Here is a 17,359-nt window from a genome sequence, read left to right as displayed (position 1 = left end):
TGAAACAAAAATTTAAATACATAAAATAGAAGGGAAAAGGAAAAAACTCTCTGCGGTCCTCCCTTGTCTCTGGCCCACATTTATCTCTGTTTTCCTGAGTTTCTCAGGCCAGGGGCACACGGCCAATGACTATTGGAAACGCACGTATTCCAAAGAACACCCAACCGGCCAGCGGGTGGACAGCGCAGCACCGCGGGAGAGGGTGACTGGAGTTGCAGACCTAGTCCCTTCTAGTCTCCATCCCGGTGTTGCTCTAAGAAGCTCCCAAATCTTGAGGTGGTTTCATTCACTGCAAAATGGGGGGGGGGGGGGCGGGGATTGGGTCAGCCTGTGCACCGAGATGAACTTAAACTTGAGGCTGTACTCATTCTTTGCATATTTAAATCCATAAATGTGAATTTAAAATTATATATATATGTATATATCTCATTGCATAGCCTCCTCAGAAGTAGCGTCCCCCTCTCCGTCGTTCGAGGGGCCCCGACAGGCCACTGCACAAGTCAGTGGGCGGATCAACACGCTAACAAAAGGTCGGTTCGAAGGCCTCGCCGACTCGCCCCCGCGCCCCCGCGGTCCGCGCAGTTCCTAACTCTGGCGGCCCCGCCACCTGCTCCCGGCAGCCAATGGGGCGCACGGGGGGCGGCCGGGGCGGGGCGAAGCTACAAAAGGCCGTGCGCCCAGGACTCCCCGCCGCGGGCGCGCTCTCAGAAGGCTCGGGCGGAGGCGGCCGAGCTCCGGACACGGTCGGCGTGAGGACCAGGCGGACGCGGGGCGATGCTGCGGGTGCGGTGTCTGCGCGGCGGGAGCCGCGGTGCCGAAGCGCTGCACTACATCGGGTCTCGGGTGCGTGCGCCGCCGCCTCGTCGGGCGGCCGCGTGCTCTCCCCCTCTCCTTCCCTCGCTGTCCCCCGCCAGCTTTGCCCGACCGTGTCCTCTCTGGGCCCCCTCGGAAGCTCGCTTCAAGAGCCTCCGCCGCCTGTCGGGAGCTCGGCGGTGTCCCTGGGGAAGGGGGCGTGCGTTGGGGCCACACCGGGTGGACGCAGCTGCTGTCTGAGCAGGGGGCGCCGCCCTCCCCAACCGGATGGGTTGGGGTGACAAGCAACACCTCTGAGTGAAAGGGTGGACTCGGGGCTGGGGGTGCCCGGGGCGGGCAGAGAGCTGGGCAGGCGTGTAGAGTGGACGGACGGGAGAAGGGGCGGAGTGGGGCTCGGGGACAGAGCGGGGAGCGAGCAGGCCTGTTCCAAGTGTAACATGGAGTCCTGAGACGCGAGAGGAGTCGGAGCGAGTTCAATCTTTACCCAGATTTCTGGCCGGTCCTGCCCTCTGCTTCCCTGGTATGCAGGCCTGCAGACCCTCTCTAGCTCCTGGAGCTGGAATAGTTTGGCTTCCCCCTGCAACTGGCTTCAGAACAGCTGTCACTCCCTCCTGTTTTGGTCTCCAACCTGGCTCCCCTCCTGTCTCCTTCCTAAGACTTTTAACAAATATTTGGCGGTGGGGGGAGGGCGAGGTTTGTCCTGCGTTTAAGGGACTCTCCCTCCTCTAGAATTGATAGGCTCTACATTTTCAAAAGGCTTTTACGAAGTTCTTAGATCTCCTTTCCAGTCGTTTAAATTTGCACCTGTGTTAGTTAATCCTTATCTTGGCTAGGGTACTATGGACCATCTGCAAAATGCAGCCCGTGGCACTTGGTCACTCTCTCATAATTGCAGTGCCAAAGACTGTAAAGTGTATGTCAGTGAGGAGAGATTTATGGCTTGAAACTGATTATTCTAAAAGATAAAGTCCTTTACAAATGCTTCTATATTTTCATTTGAGGAGGTGGGGAAACTCTAATATTAGTAACCTTTGATCTGGAGGGGGAAGGAGGCTCCCTCCCCCAGCTGGACTTGGCAGGGAGGTTGCTTTCCGTGGCTTTCTGGGAAGAAGGGTGACCCATCACCCACAGAAGTGCTTAAAGCTTGACTGCAGAAAACTCTTCTGAGATATAAATTGGGGTGTATGGTCTTTAGGGACAAAATATTCTGAGGAGTTTTAAAGAGTTATTCCAACTCAAAAAAAAAAAAAGGTTTAAAAGTACATGTATAAATAAACAGGAAAGTCAATCTTCTGTAACCCCACTACCCACCTATAGGCTAACATCTCAGTTTACATTCTCTGCAAAGATTTTAAATGCCTGACTGTGTTAGCCTGGCTTTTCATCCCACTTCTGCTTCTCCCTCCCACAAGTACTGTACAGGACCACACAATAATCTCTTCTTTGTTCTTGGAAGCTTGGAAGAACTGTAACAGGATGGGTGCAGCGAACTTTCCAGAGCACCCAGGCAGCTACGGCTTCCTCCCGGAATTCCTGTGCAGCTGATGACAAGGCCACTGATCCTCTGCCCAAGGACTGCCCTGTCTCCTCTTTCAACGAATGGGACCCCTTAGAGGAAGTGATTGTGGGCAGAGCAGAAAATGCCTGCGTTCCACCATTCACCGTGGAGGTGAAGGTAAAGCAAGGGTTTCCCATGTCTGCGTGGGTTCACTGTCTGCTGTCTGGCTTCTGCGCCCACTCCTCTGGAAATGCATTCTCTCTAGCTTACTCAGGACCACCCAAATCCAGTGGCCAATGTTACCTTACTTGGCATCTCTGTAGTATTTGACGTCATTTACTCCAGGGATTACTCTCCCTTCAGGTTCTGTGAGACCTTTTCTGAGGGTGGGGGAGTGGATATTAGTTTTTTCACTGTTTCTCACATCACCTTCTTTTACTGTCTATAATGTTGAACAGAATTTCACTTTAGCTGTTCTCACAGTTTCATTCCACACCTCCGCTCTGGTCCAGATCTCTCTCCTGAATTCTGTCCATATGAACACACTAAATTCCTTATTGGATGTTGCCATTGGACCTCAAATGTGGCACATCTGAGTTCAGCTACCAGCCAGTCTGCAAAACTGGGGCCTTCATTCCTTTCTTTCAGGTTTTAGCATTCCTATTTACTCAAGCTAAACATCAAAGAATCATCTTTTGTTTCTCCTTCAGTCACATCCTGCACGTCCATTCTCCAAGATCTAACAAGTCTTTTGTCAAAATGCACCTTAGCTCCGTCTCTCTGCTACTACCTTAGGTCAGGATCTCATCTGGTGCCTGAACTGTTGCAGTTAACTCCTAACTGTACGTGTGTGTGTTAGTCAGTCATGTCGGACTCATGGATTGTAGCCCACCAGGCTTCTTTGTCCATGTGATTTTCCAGCAAGAATACTGGAGTGGGTTGCCATTTCCTTCTCCAGGGAATCTTCCCAACCGGGTCCTGAACCTGGGTCTCCCGCATTGCAGGCAGATTCTTTACCATCTGAGCCACCAGGGAAGTTAACTCCTAACTGGTCTCCCTTACTTGCTGTGCTATCTAAACCGCCTCCAGCTTCTGTCTGAGTGATTTTTTAAAACCAGAATTCAGTGTTGTTACTCATCTGCTTCTGTCAGTCCTCTATTTTGCCAGCCTCTCACCTCTTAATAATTTCCCCCAGTTTTCAGCTGACTTTGTAAGATAACCATTTAAACAACCAAACTAGACTATTCACTGCTCCCCAAACAAGCCTCAGGCCTTTGCTCCCACATAGAACTCTCCCACATACTTTCATGCACTCCTTTTGTCTGCAGTTTAAACCTCCTCCTCTTCCTTCCTAGTTCCCATGGCACCTCCCACGAAGCCTTCCAAGATTTCCCTGGCAACAAGTAATATCTTCTCTTTTAAAAACTCTTAGTGCTCTTTATCTGTAATATTTTTATAACCAGAGCCTCTGTGGGCTGGTGTTCTAGTTGTATACGGCGTAACAGTTCCATCCACACTGCAGGCACAGTCTAGGCTTCCATTAATAATAGGTTATGAATATATCTTCGGTACACTTAAATTCCTCCTGAATGTTAACATATTATTTGTAATGTGGGTTGAGGAATTAAACAAAAATCATCATCATCAGATATGTTGCCTATCTTGTATCAGGGCTCCAGAGTTATTAGCACAAAATAACTTCCTTTCCATCTGGAGAGAGAGGATATTTATAATGTTTATGTTTAGCAACTGAGATTGTTACTCTGTATCTTATGGTAACTAACTGACAAGGCAGTTGAATTCAAGTGCCAGGAGAGGGAAGGGAAAAACAGTGACCAAGTCTGGACAATTAGGATGTCTTTCTAAAGGAAGAAAATAATTCTTGAGTTAGACCTTGAAGAGAAGGCTTCTGATTGTTCTGAAACTACATTTGGTTCTGATATGTGAAATATGATGAACAGAGTAATTTATGTACCATCCACATGTTTTAAAAAGGCATGATCTTTTAAGTCTTTTCTTAGAAGGATTTCTCATCACCTAACCATTTTAATTGTGTTGGTCGCTCAATTGTGTCCGACTCTGTGACCCCATAGGGCTTCTCTGGTGGCTCAGATGGTGAAGCGTCCGCCTGCGATGCGGGAGACCCGGGTTCGATTCCTGGGTCGGGAAGACCCCCTGGAGAAGGAAATGGCAATCCACTCCAGCATTCTTGCCTGGAAAATCCCATGGATGGAGGAGCCTGATAGGTTACAGTCCATGGGGTCGCAAGAGTCGGACATGACTGAGCGACTTCACTTTCTATGACCCCATGGACTGTAGCTCACCAGGCTCCTCTGTCCGTGGAATTCTCCAGGCAAGAATACTGAAGTGGACTGGGTGAAATTAAATTTCAAATTCAGGTGTAGTTTATCCTTCTATTTGTCTTTAGAATGATTGACTTTTATATCATGTGATCTTATGGAATCAGACTTCTAAGACATTATTTTGAGTTCTTTGTTATTTGATTTATGACCTTATATTTTGGAATTTCATGGGCTTTTGGAAGGTGTGCTAGGCTAAAGTCAGGAGACCAGGATTGAATTAGTTATTTGATAAAAGCTTATTAGCTAATCTCAATTAATCAGTTGTTTGACATTGTGATCTTGATTCCACTAATTTCTGGGCCTCACCAAAATGAAGATATTAAATGGTTTGCTATCCATCCAGTGAGATTAAGTAAGAAGGTAAAGGGTTTTAGATGTGAATTACTTTTAAAGGAAAAAACTACGGCTCATTATAGTTGTATGGATGCAGTTTGCCACGTCCATTGAGGATGTAATGATTGTAAATAATAGTAGCATTAGCAGTACTGATTTCATTCATTTCTCTGGTTATTTCTGCTTTATGCCACATATGAAACTAGGTATTGAGAGAGAAGAAATTAAGACTAGAAGACAACGTCTTACCTTCTAGTTGGAGGAAAATGACAGCTATATAAAGCAGTTTGGGACCAGTAAAATATAATGTAGTAAACTATAGGTAGTTATAGCATAAGATATGCAGGAAGATATAAGTGCTAGAGAAATGTTATGGGAATGAGGAACATAGTCACCAGGAAGCACAAGTTTTGAAAGCTATATGGCTTTTTATTCTGCAAAACATAGCGAATACTTTCAATCAAATATGTTTTTTGCCTTTTTTTTTAAAATAATGCCCTTGATGAAAGGACTAAATTTTAAAAATATAAAGTCGATCAAGGTTAATATAATGTAAGTTTGCAGCTGGATAAATAATAAGTTTCTATTGAGATTTCCTAACCTTCCAAAGACAGTGTTTAAAATTAATTTGGCAAATTCCTCTGAAGGATTTTAGGCTCTGAATGACTATCCAGTTTCTAGGAATACAGCCACATCTCTGCAACAGATTATTAAAAAATCACATGCTAAGCATTTAGTATAGTGGGTTTTTTTTTAAATCTTGCAGACCCTTGGTAAATGATTGCTAACTCATTTATCAGGGTTCTAAAGGAAGTGTAAATAATTTCCAACTATCTCTTGGAAAATGTAGTCTGTCCTGATCATTTAGACTTTGTCCAACCTTTAGCCAGAGTTTGAGCTACACAAGAGAATTCACACTTGTTCAAATAACTTTTTTTCTCCCAGGAAAGTTTACTTTATATTTATCAAGCAGGCTCCACTCTGCACAAATAGTCACGTGGGCTACTCTGGAATGTGTCCAGTGAGACAGCACGGCTGCGCCTCTGCTGTTACCCAGTGTAAAACTTTCAAAGGCTTCTTGTCCCCTGGTGGACTGTAAGAGATGTGCCTGGCATGAGAAGCAGGAAGCAGTGAATGGATGAGTAGTACCAGGATGTGTCTGAGAGGAAAATAAAGAGCCATTATTATCCCCTCCTCTGCTTGCCACTGCAGGACTTCCTAGGAGTAGAAAACCGTAGAGTGCTCTTAATTTATTTTTTTTTTAAAGAGTGGATTGATCTTAAAAAGTACTCACATTTTTAATTTTGATAACATTGTTTATGGGCCAGAATTTGAGCTTATTGTTTGCATATAGGTCTTCAAAATGAAAGCAACTAAATCCTTTAGACAGGGCTTGACAAGCTTTTTCTGTACAGGGCTAGATAATTGTTTCAGGCTTTGTACACTATAGGTCTCTGTCACACCACTCTCAACTCTACCACGGTGGTGCAAACCCACCACAGACAATGTGTAAATGAATGTGTGTGTATCTGTGTTCCATAAAACTTTATTGACAAAAAAAAACAAGCAACAGTCCAGGTTTGGCCCATGGACTTTAGTTTGCCAGCCCCTGTTTTACACCTTCACTGGCTTCTCCCTGTTTGCTGAAGACCTGTTCTTCAGATTTTTAGTCCATCTCCAGTAGGCTCCGCTCCAGCCTAATTGATGTGAACCTAGATGTTGAACTGACAAGAGGCAGGTCTGCTTCCATATGTTTGATATTTATCAGGCTGAGATGAAAGTGGAAGTAGAGACATAAAATCTGGAAAAGATATGGTCTTTGACATTAAAGAGCTAGACATCTAGACAGTCTTATCTCATTACCCAATTTACCCTTCTTTATGCCACTTAACCACTGTCTGTAATTGTCTGATTGGTGATGGAAACCTTATAGGACATGATTAGGACTCATAGTTGTCTGGTTAATCAGTAATACAAAGAAACATTTAAAAAACACCAGCTTACATTTAAAAAAAAACAACAAAACTTGAGACATACAAATGTACATTGATTTGCCAATCTTTTGATGAAAGTCCAAGGCTTTTTCTTAGCAGTTGGATCTTTTGATTGGAATTCTGCTTTTTCTGTCTCAATAAATTATATCCATATGCATCCCCTACATTCCCCAACATATTTCCTTAATTTGACTGAGAAGTTGGCACAAGCAAAACAATCCAAATGCAAAAGCCTTCAGAGTTTTATACTTTTGAAAACCAACATCTTACAGTTGTTACCTACCCTGATTCAACAGTAATTTTTGGCAGTTGATTGGGCATTTTTAAAACATTCAACTTCTTTCCATTCAGGTGTCTTTTAATATGCATAGATAGCCCTTGCACACTTCCTAAATGTTAAGCTTTTTTTTTTTTTTCAGCTACTTAAAAATTTGTGAATTTGCTTATCAGATCACTTCTTTTTATGGTGAAAGACCTGAGGCAATAGCAGAGCTTGGATGGATTGGGGAGAGAAGAGCTGTGGTGAGGAGAGACATGTTGGCGGGGAAGGACAGGAAACACTAAAAGCAGACTTGTATCGCTGCACAGTTTTGCCAAGTGGTGGTTCTGTTGAGTGAGAAAATAATCACGAATGGATTTTTAAGAGAAACAAAGCATATTTGAGAGCATGTCCCTAACCTTTAAGGGAGCAGTTTTCTACAAAGTGTCCTGAAGTGCTGTTTTTAGGCAAAATTCTGGGATGCATGGACAGCCCACGGTTTTATCTTCTCTTCTCTTTATCTGTTCTGTTTGTTCTCTTAGTTGACTTCATGGCAACTGTCCATTGGGAGCACCGTGTCCTATTTTGTTTATGTAGCACGTGAACACTGGCCCAAGAGCATTCCAAGCCCCTGTGAGGGCAGTCATGTTGTGCGTGGTAAGGCATGAGATCTCAGGCAGAAGGAAGAAAAGCTCTCAAAACATCAAGAGAATTTAGAGATCTTCATTCAACAAATATTGATTATCTCCCCAGAGAGTCAATCAAGTGTGCTTGTTTCTGGGGATGAACACTAGACCGGATGTAGTCTCAGTCTTAGTTCTTTTAAGTTATACAAATTATTGTTCACACCCTATGAACCTATTTTGAGTTGTATTTTTTTTCCTGTTAAGTTTCATTTACTTTCTTCTGGTTCTAGGCCAACACATATGATAAGTTCTGGCCTTTTTACCAAAAGTATGGGGGCAATTATTTTCCCAAAGATCACTTGAAAAAGGCTGTTGCTGAAATTGAAGAAATGTGCAATATTTTAAAAATGGAAGGAGTGACAGTGAGGAGGCCTGACCCCATTGACTGGTCACTGAAGTATAAAACTCCTGATTTTGAGTCTACGGGTAAGTCGTGTTGAATATTTAAACTGCTAGTGTTTAGAGTTTTTCATTTTTCTCAGTGTGTAAGGGGAAAGCTCTTATTATTTCTCAGAGATTCCTTTGTTTTAATAATCTTTCGAAACTTTAAAGATTATTTAGGGACAGTTTAATTCTTTTTGGTAAGATTGAGATGTATACATTCTCAACTCCATTATAAATCTAGAGTCTCCTTAAAAGAAGCAGAAGTTTTTTCTAAACCTCCTGAGCATTTCCTTTCATAAGAACAGTGGATTCCATTTAATTTTCCTCAAGAACAGAAATTAAAAGGGGAACAGAACATGGTGGGAATACATTCACTACAGATCAGGGATCCCCACACACCTCTAGTTTACTGCTTACCACTGGATGTACATCAGCAGCAGGAGACCAATCCTAGAAGTGCCTTGAATGCAAGAAACAAAATCGTGAGCAAAGAACATGAAAAACGTGAATGAGTTTAAAAATAAAATGGAAAATTTTGTTTAAAGTGGGGGGGGACAGAGACATTCCCATCTTATTTTTAACTGACATTCTTGCAAGATTGTTCTTGTCCCTGAGTTCAGTGTTCTAATTTACAGTTGTAAAAGTGATCCTTGGGCCAGTTTTCATCTTGTAGTACTGATATTCCCTGAAAAACACTGTTAGGAGTTACAAAGGTGAAAACTTGGTGGTTCGATAGCTCTTCAAACAAGAGGAACCTTTTTTTTTTCCTTTTCTTCTTCCTTTCTTCTCTTTTTGGCTTCATTATCTCCATACAGAATTCATGTTAACATTATCTAGCATGTATCATTTAATATTTTTTCATCTGCATGTAATTATATATATTATACACATACAAGTTTTCTGTAATTTTTATTTATTTATTTTTTACCAAAGAAAGGGATCATATTATATAGACTCTTCTGTCTTGGAAATCAGCATCACTGAGGTTGCTCTGGAATTTTCCGGCTTAACAGGTTTATATGGTGCGATGCCTCGAGACATCCTGATAGTTGTGGGAAATGAGATTATCGAGGCCCCCATGGCCTGGCGCTCTCGCTTCTTTGAGTACCGTGCATACAGAGCAATTATCAAAGACTACTTCCGCCGTGGGGCCAAGTGGACAACGGCTCCTAAGCCCACAATGGCTGATGAGCTTTATGACCAAGTAAGTCCTCAGTTGTAGGAAAGCTTATTAGTAACTTTTCTACATAATCCACAGAGACTGAGAGATTCTCTGTTACCTTGTATTTATTATGTATTTCAGAAACTGAGATCACCTACTTTTCAATAAATGATTGTCTTATGATGAAAATAAGAGTAAATTATATTGTGATAACAGCTAACACTTACTGTTGTTTACCATGTGCCAGATCTTGAGCTAAGCACTTTATTTACCTCTTCAGTTCTGTTTATTTTTCACAACCCTATGAGGGAATAGCTTCATTCCATTACAGGGAAGAATACTTGCCTAAAGGGACGTACCTATTCATTGGTGGAGACAGAAGAGTCACTAGGCTGAACTTCAGCCTCTTCTAGAAAAAGAATTTGGTCTGTAGGCCATACTTACAGTAAAAGGAAGTGTATATGTCCCTTATTAGATCACTTACTATTTAATCACTTATGCAAAGAATCAAAAAGTCAAAATTTCTTTAAACCCTCTATGAGTTTAAAGACAGTGGAACTTGCCTGGTGGTCCAGTGGTTAAGACTCCATGCTTCCAATTCAGGGGGTGCAGTTCCCTAGTCAGAGAACTAAGATCCCACATGCTGCATGGAGTAGCCAAAAAAAAAAAAAACAAAGACAGAAGGAAGTAATGAATGTGTTACCTAGTATACACACCGAATCAGATTTAGCTGGGGATGCAGGGCAATTCATTTTATGGTAGGAGTTAGGCTCAGGGCCAAATTCCTTTTCTAAAAGAACAGAATGGCTTCATCCTGTTGATTTTCAATACTGTGGATAGCTTCATAAGTCAACGTATGGGTTATGGAATATTTTCATTGTATTCCTCTGTATCACTTGCTTCCAAGTATTGAATATCAGAAACTTTTCTCGACTAGTTTTTAAATTTCTTTCTTGTTGGTTTTATTTATTTTGGTTTGCTTAGCATAGGCCTACATCTTCCCAGGCATGTTTTAGTTTAGAACAGGGTAGTAATATTGGGGGAAATGATGACATTGAACTAATTTCTTAATGATAAAGGCCCTTTTCCGCATGAACCAATGGACTGTGTGTGTCTGTTCTTGTTCCAATTAGGATTACCCCATCCATTCTGTAGAAGACAGACACAAATTGGCTGCTCAGGGAAAGTTTGTGACAACTGAGTTTGAGCCATGCTTTGATGCTGCTGATTTCATTCGAGCTGGAAGAGATATCTTCGTACAAAGAAGCCAGGTTGACAAAGGCTGCCTTGGAAATTTCTCACTTTACTATTATATTTTAAATTTCTAAATTAAAATATTTTCACCCTGTTTTTACTTATCTAAACACAGAACCAAGTTTTTACAGGCTTATGTCTCTCTCTCTCTGTTTTCAGGTTACAAACTACATGGGCATTGAATGGATGCGTAAGCATCTCGCTCCAGACTACAGAGTGCACATTATTTCCTTTAAAGACCCCAATCCCATGCACATTGACGCCACCTTCAATATCATTGGGCCTGGTCTTGTGCTTTCCAACCCTGACCGACCATGTCACCAGGTAGGGGAGTTCTTAGGACTCCGGAAAACAAATAAGAGTCTGGCAACTGAAGGAATTGCCACTTTTATTTTAAGCACTTCCATGATTCCTAATGGTTCTAAATGACAGAGTCAGCAATGCTCAATACTATTATGATCAAACACTGGATTGCTTGTTACATTTACTACAGGATGTCCAACACAGAAATATACATTTGTAATTGTGATAATTAGACTTTAACTTTGACTGCTTGCTGCTGTCAGAGCCTCAATTTTGTGCATTTGTGTGTGTTTTTTTGAACAGAGTAGTATTAACTCATAACTTGCAGGTGAGGTTCCTCAGCAGCTGAATTGCAAACAAGATGAGCTCTGCATGTCTGGGGTCACACCACTGGGTAGTGGGTGTCCTCTTCCCTCTCCAGTGGGGGCCCTTTCAGCCCCCCACCTCCACCCTGCAGGGAGGAATGGAGCTGCTGCTCCTGCAGCCTCCTACCTCTGCCCACTACCCTCTACTTCCAGTTGGGCGGTGAGTGATTTTGTGTTATTTCTGGGTTGCAGTACACCATTGTGAGATTAACTATTTTACCATATCATTGTTCATTTTCATTCCATATCTTTAGACCCAATGACAACAATTACCTATTCATTTCATTTTATATAAATTATACATATTAAATATTTTAAGACATAATTTATTGACATACTAAGTGGGTACGTGATCATAGGGATGGTTGGGTTGTAATAGGTCACTAAGGACAGTTACGGTTCTTTGGGAGTACACTCCTAACATCTGTTATTATACCATGATCACAGTTGCAAGGTGACTGACTGTGAAGTGGATGGACTATGGGTTTAACATAGTCATATTCTGTGTTCTTATAAATAGGAAATATTTTCATTTTCTTTAATGAGAATTTCTCAAAGAAAGTGTCTTTGGTTTTTTCAAATATCTGAAACCTGTGAAAAGCACAAGAATATTTTTTAAAGCTTTTAACTTTTCTCTTACTTTTTTAACTATAATCTGGCAATCTGAGGATTTTGTGTACATTTTAACTAAGATTCAGACAAAATCATCCAAATGTTTTGAAATTTTCATTTTTTAATTTTGACATTTGAGAAGACAGAGTCTCAAAAAGAACTGTTAATCATAAGGACTCCCGGAGGTCAAGAATAAGAATAGTATCTATTAAAGATTTAAGTCTCTTTGGGTTTGGGGGGTTTTTTTGGTCTTGCAGATTGATCTTTTCAAGAAAGCAGGATGGACCATAGTTACTCCTCCAAGACCAGTCATCCCAGATGGTATGTTTACTTTTGTATACTCAATAGCCTACAATGATTACTTCAGTGGCCAAGCATCTTCCACCTATAGACAGCAGCCCACATATTAGCAATTTAGAATGTTTTCCCAGTAAAGAATAAATTGGCGCTTAGGGCTACAGGTACTAGAACAAGGCTAGACTTGTGTTCACAACCTCTCCTTCCGTAGAAAATGAAATTGAAAATACAGGAAAAATCAGTATAAAGCAACATCACGGAAAGCAGGAAATGAGTTTTTAAAGACAACAAGGTGAAATCCAAATGTGTGTTGATTCATAACTTTTACAGATAGCCTTAGAATTAAAATAAAACTTCACAGGGAAACTGAAATACTGGAAGAATTGAGCAGTCACTTGAATATTCTTCACTTTCGAACCTTCTTTGCTTGAACCAAGAATGGCAGCAGACATGATTTAACAGTTGTCGCTATCTTTAGATCACCCACTCTGGATGTCCTCCAAATGGCTTTCCATGAATGTCTTAATGCTAGATGAAAAGCGTGTTATGGTGGATGCCAACGAGGTCCCAATTCAGAAGATGTTTGAAAAGCTGGGTATGTACCATAAATGAAACACATTGCCATATTTGAAAATATTAAATGATAAGAAAGTGACATGATAGGTCTGATGTGTGATTTAGTGAATTAAATTTCTATTCTTTTTAGAAGCACCACATTATTATTTCATAGGTGGACAGTAGATTTGTTTCCAACAGTTCCTGGGCTCCTTAGATACCCCTTGGCAATAATGTATCAATCTTCTATGATTCATCTAACCTCCTGGTGCCCAAGGGTGGAGAATTACCCCTTTGCAGATGAGCACATAGATGGTTTGTCTCTTTCCCAAGTAGGAAATTGTTGGACTTCGCTGGTGGCTCAGTGGCAAAGAATCCCCCTGCCAGTGCAGGCGACACGGGTTCACTCCCTGGTCCAGAAAGATCCCCCTTGCCGCGGAGCAGCTAAGCCTGTGCAGTACAGCTACTGAGCCTGTGCTCTAGAGCCCGGGAGCTGCAACTACTGAAGCCAGCGCGCTCTAGGGCCCATGCTCTGCAACAGGAGAAGACCCCCCAGTGAGAAGCCCGAGCATCACAGCTAGAGAATAACCCCCATTCACCACAACTAGAGAAAAGCCCTCACATCTACGAAGACCCAGGACAGCCAAAAAAATTATTTTCAAAAAGAAATTGTCAGGATCCTTTAAAAGTAATTTAATTGTCATTGCATATTTTAAAGGACATATAAGGATACAAATACAGAAGTAACTTAGATAAGCAATGTGAACAAACAAATGAAATAAAGAGTGTCAGTAAATCATTTCAAAAAAGCAGGACTGGTTATTACTTGGGTGGGAGTTTGGTTTTCCTGGTATTCAAAATTTAGACCAGTTATTCTATACTGAGAAAGTGTTGAAAAAATTTTCATACTAGGGTGCAGCAGTATGTGTGTTTATCACTCTGTATCATTCTATTGACATATCACATATTTGACATTAATACATATTTGCTGAATAAAGCCAGGCAGTACACTGGTTGAAATCAAGTCATGTTTTATGTGTTATATTTCAGGTGTGCTACTCAAAAGAGATTGTTTGCCTCTTTGAAACATCTCTCTTTAAAGAAGTATCAGTCAAAAAGGATTAGCCTATTAGTTTTAGATTGAACCCAACCTAATTATTTCACCCCTAATGCTATGCCACTTTTCCCCTCTGGCTTTTAATTGCTTGGGTAAGTTTCCTTATCTATTAAGATTTTATATTTTCTCAACTTAAAATACTATAAAGTACCAAATATTTGATTTATAACTTTAAAAATTTATTATTTATTTGCCATGCTGGGTGTTTATTGCTACATGGGCTCTTTTCTAGTTGCAGTGAGCAGGGACTCTTCTCCAGTTGCAGTGCACTGGCTTCTCATTGTGGTGGCTTGTCTTGCTGCAGAGCGCAGGCTCTCGGGCGCACGGGCTTCCGTAGTTGCGGCTCCTGGGCCCTAGAGCACAGGCTCAATAGTTGTGGCCCACAGGCTTAGCTGCTTCACCGCAAGTGGGATCTTCCCAGACCAAGGATCAAACCCGTATCTCTTGCATTGGCAGGCAGATTCATTACCACTGAGCCATCAGGGAAGCCATATAGTTTTATTTTTAATAAAATCTTTTTGAACATAGGGAACTTGTTAGAGCAAATTGAATTCTCTCCAATTTAGGGCTAATACAACTGTAGCCATCTAAGATAGGTATGTCTTTCTATCAGGAAACATATGCTTGTGGTTAAAAGCCCACTCCTTAACCCATGGCAAAACCCTATTTTTATTCTTCAAAGTCCTGCTCAGTCTCACTTTCTCAGGAAGGGCTTTCCAGATGACTCATACTGCCTTTCTGACTATACCAATGGACCCTTTTTAGCAACTCTGTAGCTTAGCTTCTCTCTAAAAATAATGGGTTCCTGGAGAGAGAGGAGAATAGATTTTCTTTTTAAAATCCAATTATGCCAAACACAAGAGATTCTTCCTAAATGCCATTGGTTGCTTGTACCATGTACATCATCACCATGTTAATACAGATGGTGCTGGATTAAACTAATTGGCTGAAATGCTTTGGCACCTGTATGGCCATACCACACAGATGAGCTGTGTTCCACTATTTCCTTGAGGTGGCCTGGTTGAGCTAATTGTGTCAGATAAATTCTGCTTATATGTGAGTAGGTAAAGTCAGCTTTTCAAGGTGACTAAATTTTCCTTTTTTCTTAAATTGACATGGTAAAAATAGAAACAGTCTGACCCAGTAGTTAAAACATAATTCTAAAAGGACTTAACATTTTACTACTTGGATTGTTTTTGATCATTTGTCTGATATGTCTGCTTATGAAACCTGTTGACTTGTGAATAGTCAATAGAACAAAATAGACTTCAGAGTCTCTGTTGACTTTCTGGTGAAGGTTTTATATTAGCAGTGGAATAGATTAGATGAAATATAATTGGTGAAAATAAAAATCGAAAGACTATCCTAGGTTGGGGTAGATTTAAGGGTTAGAACAGCAGGATTCCTATCCATTTTTAGGCTCACTTCTATGAGACTCTTCACACGAGTCCATCTAACTGGCCACGTCTCTCTCTTTTCATGCAGGTATCAGTACCATTAAGGTTAACATTCGTAATGCCAATTCCCTGGGAGGAGGCTTCCACTGCTGGACCTGCGATGTCCGTCGCCGGGGCACCCTACAGTCCTACTTTGACTGACCAGGCCTGCTGGGGCTTGGGGCTTTGCCTCAGATAAACCTAGGAAGCTTAGGGACAAGGTTCATTCTCCTGCTTTAAAAAGTGCATCAACTGTAGTGCTTTAAACAATCATATTTTTAACAGGGGTCTTAAGCCTGGGTTCTTTTTATTACTTTTCTCTGATAAAAGGAAAATAACTTGTGTTAGGTCTTACTCTCTACTCCTAAATTTTTTACTGTTTGGCTTCAAGCATAAAAATTTGGTGAATGTCTACCAAAACAAAAATTAGTCATTTGAGTAACGTGGCCACTAATACATTTAACCGTCTACCTCTGTTTTTAATTTTCTTTCCATAAGGCAGCTTGAAATGTTGGTTCTAATCTTCACTTTTTTTTTTCCTTTTTGCTAAACTTGTGAATGTTTGTATCACTTCTTTTTTCTAAATGAAAGACTCAGAATGTATACAGATCTTAAGTAGAACCAGATAATTGTCTCTTTTTCTGATAAGGAATTCTATTCATTTTTAATTTTTCATTAAAAAAAAAATAACCTAGACTATGCAAACATTTAAGTGAATTTTCCATGAATATTTTTAATCTTCTCATCTCAACATTGGTGATATTTGCTACTAAAAACCTTTTCATACAACTTACCTCATTTCAAGTAGTTTATTCTCATCTCTTCTTTTTCTCCTCTGTTCAGAATTTTACAGAAATATTTAGTGCAATAGGATATAACGATAAGTTACAATTTCTAGATTTTCATGTTCAGTATCTAATGGATACTTTGGTAACCTAAGATTTGTTTACAGATGTGCACATCATTTAAAGCACAGACTTTAAAAGCATTAAAAAAAAAAAAACTAATGGAGGTAAAACCTACATGTCATGTGAAATAATTTTAATGTTGGATACTGTACATGTATTTTTATTCTAATAAACTTTTGTGTTACAGAATGGATTTTATCAGTCTAATTATTTTAAGCATAACTAAGTTATGGGACTTAGCTCTTGAAACAGAATTCTTATGCATTGGATTAATCGATACATTCATCCCCAGTAGATAAAAATTTAAACCTAACTCTTCTATTCAGAAATGTTTAACAGTCAGATTTCATTTATTGATTAATCCAATCATTCAACAATATCTAAATGTTTTCTGAATATAAGGGACTAGGTCCTGGAAGAGGATAAAGTCTCCATTCTCAAGAAGCTCAATATTTTGACCTATGAAAAATCTGTGGAGGTCGGTCAGGGGGAAGTATACTTCGAAAGGGCTTCCATCATGCCCTTGATTCCTGGTGTCTTTTTCCACACACCGCAGAAATACCTGCCCATTCTACACTTGGACTGAATCTTGCTTTAGAAACCTTACAATCTTATGGATTGGTGCACATTTAGGGTATATATTCCCAGGTCCAAATACTACTCAGCAATTCTATTAGACACTCCTCCACATTCTCCTCAGTGGCTATTTCAAACTTTCACTTTATTCTCTTATCTGATCACATTGTTTCATCTTTCACAGAGGAAACAGAGTCCATTGGCTTTTCTGCTGCAAGCCTCTATAGGTTTACCTGTGTTTGTATTCCCTAGTGAAACTCTTTTTTTCTCCTTGCCTGTACTAGCTAAGCTTCTAAAGAGAAAAGTCATGTCTTCCTCTCATCACTCAGCTTTACTTCTCAGCCCTCTACATAGAGACACTTCTCTCACTGCTGCAAAAAGAGGTGAACCTTGAAGAGGTGAACCTTGAACCTTCTGACCAGGTCTAATCCACACAACTGTCCT

The 17,359-nt window shown here is 40.8% G+C and overlaps 1 protein-coding gene across 1 annotated transcript; it reads left to right on the top strand.

Annotated features, from left to right (window-relative positions):
- Positions 596-16,532, top strand: GATM (glycine amidinotransferase). The gene is made up of 9 exons (XM_018054151.1): positions 596-843; positions 2,270-2,488; positions 8,177-8,372; positions 9,344-9,534; positions 10,626-10,763; positions 10,906-11,070; positions 12,284-12,347; positions 12,802-12,918; positions 15,481-16,532. Exons 1-9 carry the CDS (start codon positions 775-777, stop codon positions 15,591-15,593), a joined length of 1,272 nt encoding a protein of 423 aa, XP_017909640.1. The 5' UTR covers positions 596-774; the 3' UTR covers positions 15,594-16,532.

Source organism: Capra hircus, chromosome 10 (assembly GCF_001704415.2).
Source record: "Capra hircus breed San Clemente chromosome 10, ASM170441v1, whole genome shotgun sequence".
Taxonomy (NCBI): Eukaryota; Metazoa; Chordata; class Mammalia; order Artiodactyla; family Bovidae; genus Capra; species Capra hircus.
Note: the sequence above shows the minus strand (reverse complement) of the source record. Positions and strands in the feature narration are given on the sequence as shown.

What these genes read in the sequence shown, in the direction of transcription:
- GATM (XM_018054151.1), top strand. Translation starts at nt 775, where the DNA reads ATGCTGCGGGTGCGGTGTCTGCGCGGCGGGAGCCGCGGTGCCGAAGCG. An exon ending in CTGATGAGCTTTATGACCAA is followed by an intron (nt 9,535 to 10,625) that starts GTAAGTCCTCAG and finishes TGTTCCAATTAG; the next exon opens with GATTACCCCATCCATTCTGT. An exon ending in TCTTCGTACAAAGAAGCCAG is followed by an intron (nt 10,764 to 10,905) that starts GTTGACAAAGGC and finishes CTCTGTTTTCAG; the next exon opens with GTTACAAACTACATGGGCAT.